At 38.8% G+C, this 13,147-nt stretch overlaps 1 protein-coding gene across 1 annotated transcript in view; it reads left to right on the top strand.

Moving 5' to 3' along the window:
• Positions 1-6,034, top strand: part of LOC145391661 (secreted frizzled-related protein 5-like) — a 65,380-nt gene extending 59,346 nt beyond the window's left edge. The window contains exons 3-5 of the mRNA XM_080266210.1: positions 2,275-2,349; positions 3,274-3,515; positions 4,667-6,034. Coding sequence (XP_080122336.1) covers positions 2,275-2,349; positions 3,274-3,515; positions 4,667-5,206 — 857 coding nt within the window. The 3' untranslated portion in view covers positions 5,207-6,034. The remainder of the gene's footprint in view (positions 1-2,274; positions 2,350-3,273; positions 3,516-4,666) is intronic.
• Positions 6,035-13,147: the final 7,113 nt, after the last annotated feature.

Raw genomic sequence — 13,147 nt, 5'->3', positions numbered from 1 at the left:
TATATGCCATTCCCTCCCCTCATGCTATTTCACTCTCCCCATCATCCTTCCTTCTCTCCTCTCTGCCTTCCTTCTGTCATCCTACTTTCTTTCCTTCTTTCCTCTCACTTCCCTATCCCCTGTCGTCCTCAGTCTGTCTGCCTACTTTTTTTTCCTTCCTTCCTTCCTTCCTTCCTTCCTCTCACTTCCCCTCCTCCATCTCCTTCATTTCTTTCTCCCCAGGTCTTCCATATGCACCCTTTCCACAACCCCACCCACCTCTAACATCACACACAGGAAGCTTCAGTAACATATTATTGCTCGGCTAATTACATCATGCTAATTGGGAGGCCGTCAGTTTCACATGTAATTTAATTCATAATGCTTTATGTGTATATAACTGTAGATGCCAGTGACCATGTGTTGAATCGTGCTAAAATGGCTTTGATATCTTGTATATAGTGATATCAGTAGTGTTGCAAACAGACTGCTAGCTTTTGCAATGAGGAAGAGGGAAGTGGAATGGTAACTTTGTTCTCCTATTTTTGTTCTCTCAGAGATTTATTATCCATATTCAAGGACTGTCTTCTTCATGTATAATACAGTACTGTACTGTAGAGAACAGAATTAGGATAATGATTAGACATTTTTTTTCTTTTTAATTTGATAGATCAGTACTGCCATGGGAATATGGTTAAAAATTAATACACTGGTCATAAAGAAGAATTAGAAAAAAAAATTAAGCAGAGATAACAAAGTTGAACCTACAGTATATATATCTATACCGTATATATATAAATATACTGTATATATATATATATATATATATATATATATATATATATATATATATATATATATATATATATATATATTTTTTTCAGGATATTCCGCAGCTGTGGTTCATTTTAATGTGCACACTGATGAACTGAGTGAATATGACTATGTTCATATGAAAAAGTGAGAGTTAATGTCACAACAAAATGACTCTTGCATTCATGGCTAATGTCTTCAGTCTGATGATGTCTTCATACAGTTTTCAGATTATTTTATTCATCTGTGGAGAGCCCCTGGTAGTGAAAGCTTCAATGAAGGTTGTATCTACCCCCCTACTCCCTTCAATTCTAAAAGTGTCAGCCATTCAAATACATAGGCTGCAGTATTTTTTGTGATTGTGAGGTCCTGTAAATATAAAACTTATAGGAATTTAGCCCAGCTGTAAGTGATTGACAATGGAAGAGCATGATGATTTGGAGCTGGAATGAAATGCACCATGCTCTGCCCATCCCCCCGTCCTAATGGAGGCAGATGAATATATTGCCCACCATGGAAGTCTCAGTCTTTACGCAGGCAGTCCCACCTTCTTTCCTATTTTGGTTTGTAGTGGAGGTGTACTCTCATAGCAAGGTAACACCTTTGCTGAAATAGGTGAACTGTCTTATCAGTGCCACACTTACTGACCGGACCTTCTTCTTATACCCTGTGCACACTTGATTATATCCTTTGCCACAGTTTTCGTCACCACAACAGTGCCACCCTCCAGTCAGTACACTATGAGGAGCTACCTGATGCTGTCACTGTTATAATTACAGAAGAACCAGCTGTGCCATTACTTGGTACATGAAGAATATGGTGAGGCTGCATGGTGTTACATGGGTGTGGGTGGCTAGTGTGGCATATCCAGTTAGAGGGTGCACAGGAGGTTTTGTTTAATGCACTGATGGGGGAGGACCCATGAGACCTTCCCCATAGATATGGCCAGAGATGATAACCCTGGACTTGATGATAAAGAAAGAAGGCTGAGCATAAGGAAAATTACACTGTTGGCCTTCCTTTAGCTGCTTTTCCACTGCACAAACAACTAAGCATCACCAGGGAGGCATCAGAATGACATGAACATCTCCACAGTACAGATCACAACAGTTTCAATAAGGTGGAGTACATTGCCATATGTAGGACAGAGGTCAAAGGACCACACTTGGGCATAGAGTGTGTCTGTGTAGCTGTGCATTTTTTTGTGTGTGTGTCATGTCCATTTTAACAGGTCCTTATTTTATGTTCAGGGACTTACATTAACATAGTTCTCTGTTCCTTTTTCTATTAATTATGATTTGTGATATATTAATTACTGGGCAATATAAGGTATAAAAAATAATACATTAATAACAGTCATAATACTGTACCATTTCTAAAAAAAAAATAAAATAAATAATAATAATAATAATAATGATAATAATACTAATGTAGTAATAGCAAAAATGTATGGTTCATCACTAACTTCCTTATATCTCCCAGATGGTGACTGTCCTGCCTGCAGCCCTGTTGAGACCTATGAGAATATCCTGGATAACTACTGCCGCGCTGATCTGGGTAAGGGCTCAAAAAAAAAAAAAAAAACACTTTAATCACTGTTTATTGATTGCTACTACATTATTAGCTCCTTTTAAGCTATGTAATATCACTGTTCTATGTCTGTTTTACCTTTGTATTGAAGGGAATGTTTTTAAAAAGCATATTGAAGAATAAGTTGGGGTCATACCATATTTGGTTTTCAGTGGGAAGGTGGAGGTCTGGGTTGAGATATAGTTAATGCATCAGTATTATAATGGGTTAAAGGGTCAAAGATATGTGGTTTCAGAATACACAACACACCTGGTTAATTATTAGCTGCACATCTTAGTGATCTGCTGTACCATATTGTGATGTGGAAGGGATAGCCCTTGTGGGCAGACTTAGGAAGATATGGGATGAGGTCTGAGAAAGGACATTAGATAAGAGGATTTGACCAGAATGTTGCTAGTGACTGTGCATCTTAGAAAACAGTCACTGTATGAAAGAGGATGACCCATGCAAATATGGAACACTGCCTTACAATTTGTACAGTATGTATGTATGTATGACTAACATATTGTTCCAGATGGACAAGGGCCATAGCAACATATAACACAACAGTATGGTATTTATTTGAGCATATATAGCAGTACACTGTTGTTTTTATTTTGGCCCTAGCTTCATCAGTACAAGAACCCAGGGGACTGAAAGCTGGTGTTACCTTATGGCTACAATCCACCATCCTGCTTTTGAGAAATAGATTGCAAATTGAGTAATACACTGTATTTGTATAACCAGGAAGTAGAGTCATCCAGTTACAGTATATTGGTGCTGCTGTGGGAAGGGATCTCTCTCCAGCACCTTACCATTCATTCGAGTGTATCTAATAGCATAGTATAGTACAGTAATTGACATCTGTCCAGCTAATATCACCACCCAGCCTAACCCTTGCTTTCTTGGTAGTGATACGAGCCCGTGTGAAGCGACAACGTAAGAGCAACCTGCAGCTGAAAAAGTCTCGGCGTGTGTACAAGAGTGGGGGACAGGAGGAGGACCGGCGGGCACTGCGGCGACTGCGGTTCTCTATGACAGAGGAGGCGGGATGTTGCTCTGTCCAACCCTCACGGAAACCATACCTTATCATGGGTCGACGTCAGGGTACCATTTATATTCCCACCTTTGTCCTGCCGTTGAAGAAGTCCAAGGTGAGATGGCCATGTGATTATTATTTTTATTTTTAGCTTAACACTAAATACTTAGATGATTGAAAGCCACTAATAACCTGAACTACTGTATGTCATCTGTAGTAGTCAGAGGATGTGAAAGTTTGTCAACAGACAAACAGGCAAATAAGGAAGCTAAGGAACACTGTGGTGTAGATGTGGATGTGCTGGAAACCGTTTGGAGAAGTACTCTGAGATGGTTTGGCTATATGGGGAGAATGGAGAGAGAGAGATAGACTAGGAGAGTGCATGTGAGGGAGGTGGATAGTAAATCGAGGATGAGATGGAGTAATGGGGTGATGTATATAAGTGAAGGGTGTGTAAGTTGGAAAGAGGGCAACTTGATGGCAGAGAACAGGGTGACATGGAGTTAATTTTGTTTGTGGCTACACACTCTGGGATTAACACATCTGACAATTATGAAAGGCAGGTAATAGTCAAAACTGTATACTTAAGACATCTGTTGTCATAAGAGGGTTGATTAAGACAGTTTTTAACTCTTGGACCACAAAATATCTTGAGTCAGAAATGTATGTATCACTTAATATTGTTTCACTGTAAGTCATGGACAGTGTGAGGTTAACTGGTGGTGTGCTGAATTGCCTAGAAGCAGCCAGAATGAGATTCCCAAGTCATCAGTGATTTGTTTAAGGCATAATTAAGATAGTTTACCTTTGGATTGTAGGAGGTTTTTCAGTGGCAAGTAAAACTGTTGGTTGTTGGCCTAAATAAAATAAGTAAGTCATCAACTGTCAGTTACAGGTTAAGGAGTGTTTTGCTTGCATGAAGGCAAGTATAAGGTCAGCCTAACCCCTGCAGTTTTATGACATCTTTTTCATTTTATTCTTTCTATCTCCACTTAGCTTAGGAGAAACTTTGAACTGGAGTGTTTGGAAATACCTTTCGTCAACACTTTCACTAAAAATGTCCTCATTTTCTAGTAGTACAGATACAGTAACAAGAAAAAATACAAAAGATGGCCTTGGGTTGAGAAGGTTAACTCTTAAATCTTAGACAATTTGTCTGTCATATTCTAACTAGTTGTAGAGGGTTTTTCTTGCCTCTGGGAAATCTACCAAGGTCTTAGGGTCAATATATATTCTGTCCACTTTTTACCCATGTTTGTGTTTCAGCCATTACGTCAGGCCATGAGGATGTTCCGTCATGGCCTCAACTGCTCTGACCCCAACCTGATAACTAACAACTTGGAGGGAACAGCACTGAGTCAGGAGCCACCCCGGCGAGCTCAGCCTGGTGCCAATGCCCGGAATCCTAGTGGCCGTAACCCTAATGGCCGCAGGTCAAGAGGACGAGCCGCAAATGGTCGAGCTGCAGGCAGCCGTGGGTCAGGGGATCGTCGCCGGTGTGTGAGGAAGTGCCGTAAGAACTGTGCGAAGAAGTGCAAGAAGACACCTAGCCAGTCCTGCCCCAGCAACTGCATGAACACCTGCCGAGGAGCGTGCCGACAGAGGCGATGGCGAGGCAGGGGCACCAACCCAAGACTGAACAACTCAAGATTGGATAACTCAAGACCTAACCACAGGGTGACATCCAGCAGCAACAGGCAGCCTCCACAAGACATCCTTCCACTGACCGACATCACCAGTGAGATCACAAACTTTGCTCCTGCTGACATTGAGAGGCCACAGCCAGAGCATGGGGAAGACAATTAGGGGACCTTAAATTAGCACAGTGAGGCAACATTGCAAACATGAGAAGATGGAGGATATGGGATAGAAGGTGGTATAACAATAACATATTGTAGATTAGTAACAAAGACAACACATTTTAGAGCAATTATAATCCCGAACTGTGGTATACTGAATTTCTAATATATATATAGCATAGCGTTATGTTCTTGTATAATAAACTTTGTGAAATAGGAATTTTTCCTGTAACAATTTAGGTATTAATACCAGCAGGAACGTTATATCATACAGTCATATACAATGATTACTGTAATATCTGTGTGTACTTTGTAGGACAAAATCTGTACAGAGAATTGTATGAATAGGTGTCTCTTATGAATTCAGAATCAAGTGATTTGAGAGAAAGTGGAATTTTGTGTCATCTTTGCAAATGAACTTGATGTATAACTTACTCATCATCAAGTACCGTACATGGTACGAATTTTCTGAAGCAGGCGTAAGATCATAACTTCATCTATACCTGCTCAGCTTTAATGTTGTCTACTTATGCACTGCTGTCATTGTACGAGCAAGGATTTGCTTGTACATTATATCAGACAGGTAACACTTGTGCTTCATAGGATCTCATTTGTAGTTATTACAGTATATAGTTTTGTTTATTTGCAGATCTTAAAGCAACTCAGATAAGTAGTTATAATATTGTTTGATGTGTTAAATGTGATCAGTGTATTTTCTCTTATCTGCCCTGATACTTAGTATTTTGTTTTATATTCTGCATTGAAATATGAAACAAATTTAGTGCTAGGATTATGAGCTGTGCATATCCTCCCATATACAGTATTGTGTGCTTAATGTTGCTATATTATTAATTAAGTATTGTCACAAATTACATTTTTTTTTACATAATTCAAATGCAGTGAATTTTCAAAACTAGTGCTTATATTATGATTCAGTTATTATATAAGATGAGCAGATGAAATATTCTTGAGACTTTACAGTATTGTGTTTACAGGTGTTATCACTGAGAACTGTATAAAGCACTGTAATAATGCCACAGATACAACTCTGTAGAGGTGTATGCTAAACTGTAATGTCTCCAGCTATAAAGAACTCTTCAGTTGTTAATTTGTCGTTGATATTGTAGGGTTTTGGGCACAGCAATATGTATACTTCAGTGCAAATTAGAATGACACGTGGCTACAACATACCCACTTCCACACCTGCCCATACTTCCTCACTCTAACTTCATCACCTGTAACCATAATTCTGATTTGGAATGGACTGTAGTTACAGTTGATGGAGTAAGAGTGAGAATGTATGGGCAAATTTGGAAAGGTGTGAGTGTGGCTGAGTGTAATATCAATTTGGAATAGATTATAGGAAGTTACTAAACACTTAAGCAAGCTTTTATATTTTATTTTGTATAAAATAATCGTGTCATAGGAAAGGGAGGTTCTCATAATTCCCCTCATGACATGTTTGGAGGATAAAGTAGCGATGTTTGTGATAAAAAGCAAATGACAAAAAACTTTGACCCATTGTTGATAGTGAAATGTGTCAATTGCCAATTTTTAGCAGTGTATTGATACTGTCATATGCATAGTATGAGACATGTTTTTGTATGCTGTCAACAGCAGAGAAAGGTTGAGATTAATATATTCATACTATATAGTGTATAGAACAGATCAGTTAGGTTCTTGACAAAATTTATTTGGGTTTGTGAATTGCTCATGTAATGCCACTCAGGGATGAGTGAGGCTGGTCACTCTCATCTTAAACGTCAGGACCAACTTGCCTAGCCCCAGGCTCCTACGCTCCTCATGGGGCAACATAGGATTGGATGATGGATGGATGGATGGATGTGAATGGAAAAAGGAAAATGTACCAGTCATCATATTCTTTCCTAATATACATGCATCAATATTGTCATATGTATACACTAGTAAGAGACATCCTTATAAGTAAGATAGAAAAGACAAGATTAATCTATTTTAAAAGTATACAGGGCAATTCTAATGAGGCTCTTAAAAATTATTGTGATAACAAATGGGATGATTAACCCTTAAAAGACGGGTGTCCGCATAGGCAGTCCAAGAATATTAGTGGCAAAGAGACGGCGGTCCGCATATGCAGTCCTGCCATGTTTCAAAGTAGCGTGGGCATTGAGGCAGATTCCCATGATCTGTGGAGGAGTAGGATGACATTAACAAATCCTCCCCAACATCCCCCCACTATATCACACCCGCAAAACCAGCGACACAGTCAGTCTTTGTTCAGCATTGTGACCGAGAATATGTCGCACTCTCCACCCGTCTTTAGGGGGTTAAGGGAGGGAATTTATAGCCTAGTAATATGATGTACTTCAGCCCTTGCCTGGTGTCATCTCTGAGTGTACATAGTTTGTGTGTAAATAGAAAAACATTGTGGTTATGTCGGTAGTCTAGGGATCTTGGTTTTTTTAGGCTTGTCAGACAGTAACAACATTGTTTAGAGGATAACATTATAGAGGATGTATCACTGGGTCATATTCTGAGTGGCATTGGAGATCTCATAACACTGGTTCCTTTGCCATTTACCCTACATATTACATGTTCATATCTTCCTGTATGGTATGCATTCAAACTATGTTGATATTAAAGTGATATAATTTTGTGTACAAGATAATGTGGAGGTGTAATATGCAAAATAAATCGCAAAGCAGGAAGTGGTATGAAGCCTTCTGTGCCACATAGAATACAGGCCTTTTTTCACAAGTGTCTGTGTGATGTGGTTTATAATGAGTTCAGTTTACTGTATTAATAGATGCAGTGTTATGGCATCTGCTTAAAAGTGCAGTATGTACAGGTTTCTGGATCATCACTACAAATTCTACAGCTTGTGTAAAACAACCTGTTACATTCTTTGATGTTGATTCAAAAGGTATACTCCGGACTGCAACATGGAGATTCTTCATTAAGAAAATAACGTAGAAAAGATGCCTGGTGGTCTTGTGGTATTGGCCATCAGTCAGGGTGGCAGTCATGTGCCATATGTAGGTATGAATCCCCTGGTAGTGCGGGGAGGCTTGTTAGACATGTAATGGCATCAGGAGCACTGGCTAGTCACCTACCCTTTGATGTTCTGGACTGTGGTAGCCTAGTCTCAGTACCCTTCATCTTGGTAGGGGTAATATGGGGCTGGATGTTACTCTTGTTTCTTGCTATATGCTCAAGGATCCAGTCACCAGCTCATCATATTCCAACTCTTCAGATGTTCTAGTTTCATTTCCCATATACATTAACACCTTCACCACAAAGATGTATTTTTTGTCTTATTCTTGCTTCCAGCAGCCAGTTATACTCAGGTCAGGAGAGTGATAGTCCTGTCAACCCTGATAGGTGCTGTCATGAAAGTGAAGTGTGGCTACAACCTTGGTAACTAACCACACATTCAATATTCTTATGCAGGAAACATTCACCCACAAGGAACCTACATAAAGTTGAAGTCTGCTTTATTAGAGATGTTTTTATACATCTGAGATTTCTTTCCTCTCAGCTGTTACCAGCAGCTGTTGGCAAGGGATTACCAGGTTTTGATATTTGGTTTAGCTTTCAATCCGTAGAAAATGTTGGCTGTACCATGGCCTCCCTCAGCATGGAGATTTCTTAGGAGGATGCCTGGTGTCATTTGAAGTGACTGATTTAACTGAGTCGCAAGGATAGTGAAGGAAGCAGAAACAAATCCAACCGTAATAGGTCTCCCCGTATCTGGATAAAATTGTCAGAAAGTTGTGAGAAGTATATAAAGAAAATGTCCTTGTGGTGAAGTGGTTAGCATCATCACCCAGTAATGATAACAGTCCGCAGTGAGAGACGGACCAGTTTCATATCATCTTTACCACTGCATTACCATTAGCCTTAGGCACAATGTATACACTTGCCTGTCATAGTTTCTACTCACTTTCTAATCCTATTACTGGCTGAAGGAAACTCATAACCAGGGTATCACATGGAACAAAGTCCCACTGTTGTTGGTTTAGGGTGTTTCTAGACTGCGTGAGTAACAGTGTATTGGAAACTGTTCTTCATGCAGTGTTTAACAAAGGTCTGAACTACCACCCTGATCCTTCAACTACAGTCCAAGTCTATCAGCTGAGCAAAATTATCTGATGTAGGTTGAGAAACAGTATGAATTTCTTTAGTCTCCACCAAAACATTGTGATAGTGTTTAATGCTTTTGGTGCCCTAGGTTTCGAATTAGTATGGTTCAGTAACAGGCTTTGTGACATTAACCTAATTATAAAACAAAGTAAAAATCTTGGACATTAACCAAAAAATAAATACTGTAAATAAATAAAATAAAATAAAACAAAACAAATGAGTTGCAGCATAAAGATTAAGACTGAACAATAGGCCTTTTGGTATGAAACACACCAAAACTTCCCTCAAGTCTGGATGGGATTAGAGGAGGAGTAGACACCATGGCTCACAAGTGTTTTCTTAGGTTGCTATTGTATATGTTTGTATCCTGTCATGTAAACTCAAAGAATAATGAAGAAATGTTAGTTTTGCAGAGGAATTCCTACTGCAGCTGTCCGTATTACAGTACAGCATATCCATCAACTCCAGAGAAGAATTGAAATTAAATGGAACAGTAATGAGAAATAGTACTGTATAACGTTTTGCTGAGTAGAGTCTTACCATAATTCCTTTTGTTAATAAAATAAACTCCAAGGAGAGTGAAAGCTTATGATAATGATAATCAAAACATATCTGTCTTTGCAGAGCTGCTTGTAAGTGTTCTGCATGTATCATGTATATAACATGGAAATACAGCAAATCAGAATTCACAATTGATTCAGAGTTACAAGTGAGAAAACATAGAGCTGTTTAAATGACATGTTTATTCTGTATATGTATATTTAAAATACTGAAAATCAAAATTCACAAGTTGATTCAAAGCTATGGGTGTGAAACATGCAATTATTTAGGTGTTTAGCTCATTCAATGTCCTGTAATATGAGTTAGCATGACTTGTGAAACTGTAAAATGCATGGCCTTGCTGCCCTTCCCCTTGTGTCATGTGGAAACATACATACTTCATAAAACATTTAGAGGTTATTTCCTTTCCCTTTACAGTCCTAATGCTGTATCTCATATGTTCTTAATGTCCACAAAAGGGAAGCGTTTGGTAATTGTGTTGGAAGTTCTGTAAGTGGAACATGGGGTGTGTGTGAGAAGACATATGATTGAGTTGATGCATATGTGGAGTAAAACTGCATGATAGGACATCCTCAAAAGACTGAGAAGTACTGCATGAAGAATTAACAAGATGGCCAGGTGTGGAACGCATCAGAAGGAAATAGAAAGGAAATTATTTGATCAAGAGTAGAGACCAGGGGAGTTAAGTGAGGAGGTGTAGAAGTATTTAAAAGTATAAAGGTACTGAACAACTGATAGAGAGGTAGACCAAAGAAGGCATGAGAAGAGTTGGTGTACACTGACCTAAGATCTAGAAGCATTACCAGAGAGCTGACAGAACAGAGCAAGGTGGAGTACTGTCAGGTAAACCCATATGACCCATGCAATGTGGAAAACAATGTAAAACCAAAAATAATGCTGTTGCTTCTTTCAATTCTCTGTGTACTGTGATTTGGTAATCTACTGGGAGCACAGAAGGGTCTAGCTATGCATTAACCCTCTTAATTTGGTGACATTTTTTATGAAAATATGAGTGAAGTTAAAGTGAATGAACTATATTATGACTATGAATAGAGTTGCATTACATAATTTGTCGGTAACCTGAATAATATTAAATGTCATTGTATGCCCGTTTGGAACAACAGATTAACACCAGACCATGATGCTAATTATGAGGCGGTGCTATGGAAAGGAGGTGAGTTAGAGACATAGCATTGTCTTCTGCCACTGATCAATGTGATATAATACACGAAAGGACGAAAATCTGATCCAAGTTAAGGTGAAGCCAGTATAGTAAGGAACAGATTTCATAAATCATCCTAACCAGCAGAATATGGCACCTAGTATTGCCCAAGAACCTATTAATGTTCAGCGCCTTGCCTAAGATGCTGCCTTTTATGAGTGTCTGAAATTTGAGAACATTAGGGCCAAGTTATGAGAAATACAGCAAATACAGGCACTGATTTTAACAACCGAGGTATATCAGTACCGTGTTCAAGATGGCCTGACTTATGATAAGGGTGTTGTGAGAGGTGTTCTGGAAGTGAATGGTAGAAATAGAGAGGAACAGGACAAGAACTGCAAATTCTGTGAGGGGATAAAAGAAACAATAGAGCACCTAATTGTTGAATGCAACAACTACAAAGAGCAAAGGGAGAAGTTAATAGCATCAGTAGTAGCGGTGATAGGAATGGAGGAATGGCAGAGAAGACTTGAGGAAGAAGATGGGGGGATTTGTACAGTACTGGGACTATATGGGGATAAGGAAGAAACAGGGAGAATAATGAAGTTTGCTAAAATATTTCTAACACAATGTTGGAAGAAAAGACAACAGCAAGAAGGACAGTAAATAAACATATAAAAAAGGTAACGAAAATTGAAGTGTGATCAAGAAAAGAGAAGAGGATAAGGAGCAAGAAGAGAAGGAGGACCTACGAAGCGACACAAAGCGACAGAGGTCACAAGAAGAAGAAGGTTTACAAGGAGAGAGAGAGAAAATAGGTTTACTGTGCTTTTCCTTCAGGTGAATCTGTGAAATGAGAGGAAAAGCCAGAATTTGTGAATATCAGAAAAAAATTGAGATCTCTGATAACCTGACGATGGAAACAACGTAAGAGAGAGAGAGGGAGATTTGAATAGTAGGGATAGGAGTCATTCCCAGTGGACAAGTGTACCTATGTTTACTTATAAATTATATCCTCGTTAAACTGACTTAAAATTCCTGTCTCTCGATTTTGAACATCTTGAGCACTGAGTTGTATGGCGATTAATTGTATATCGTGCTAATCACAAAGAAGTGCCATGGAAAGTTGGTAAGAGCCGAAGTATTGTCTCATTTCGCTGCTGAGTTATGTGAAATAAGCTGCAAACGGAAAAAAATCTGGGCCATGAAGAAGTGACAGGACTCGAGCAACATGAATGTGACCAGAGAGTAGAAAATTCAAGAGATTCTAGTTTTAAAACGTCATAAAAAAGGTAAGTTGGTCCACCTTCATGCAGCAGTTGTTTTTGAGTACTGAGGCTGTTGAGATGTTTGCCTATAGAACATCAGACTTAGCGCAAACAGCTGAGTATTATTAAAAACAGGTAGGCTATATAAGTGCTAGAGGTATGTGAAATCATAACAGGCTTCGCGAATCTGAAGCATCACAGCAGGCTAAAGTGAAACACAGAATATATAAGAAGCCTCGTTAGTGAGCTATCTTTCGTGTGAAAATCCTGAGGAAACTACAGTCGCAGTGAAATACCACACGGAGCATCGGTAGCGTGTGAAAATCATTAGGATGCTGTGGTAAAGTACAGTATTAGGGCTTTGGTAGAGTGAAAATCCTTGCTTGTGTGATGGGGGCTTAGTGAGGCTGAATTAGTGGTTCTGGGATAGCAAATTACCTCGAATTCTCATAAATTTTTGCGATAACCTTTCGCAAAAGCCAAGTTCTTGTATTTCTTTAATATTTAATCTATACTATATTAAACTATGCTATACTATGTTATACAATACTGTTTTATATTCTTTTATGCTGTATTTATTGCTATTCTGTACTATACAATATATTACATGCCATTCTATATTAACTATGCTATGCTGTGCCATGTTATGCTGTGCTATATACTATACTATACAATACTAATGTTAATTGGGCAGATTTTGGTTATTTCTCATTCTGTCAAGCTTACCTACCCCATCCTTAGGTGGGAAAAGAAAGATGATAATGATGATAATGATGGTGATTATGATGGTGGTGGTGGTGGTGGTGGTGGTAATGACTGTGAAGTGTTTGTTAAT

The sequence above is a fragment of the Coenobita brevimanus genome, chromosome 19, assembly GCF_032717465.1.
Source record: "Coenobita brevimanus isolate Jiangsu-jjx chromosome 19, ASM3271746v2, whole genome shotgun sequence".
Lineage (NCBI taxonomy): Eukaryota > Metazoa > Arthropoda > Malacostraca > Decapoda > Coenobitidae > Coenobita > Coenobita brevimanus.
Note: the sequence above shows the minus strand (reverse complement) of the source record. Positions and strands in the feature narration are given on the sequence as shown.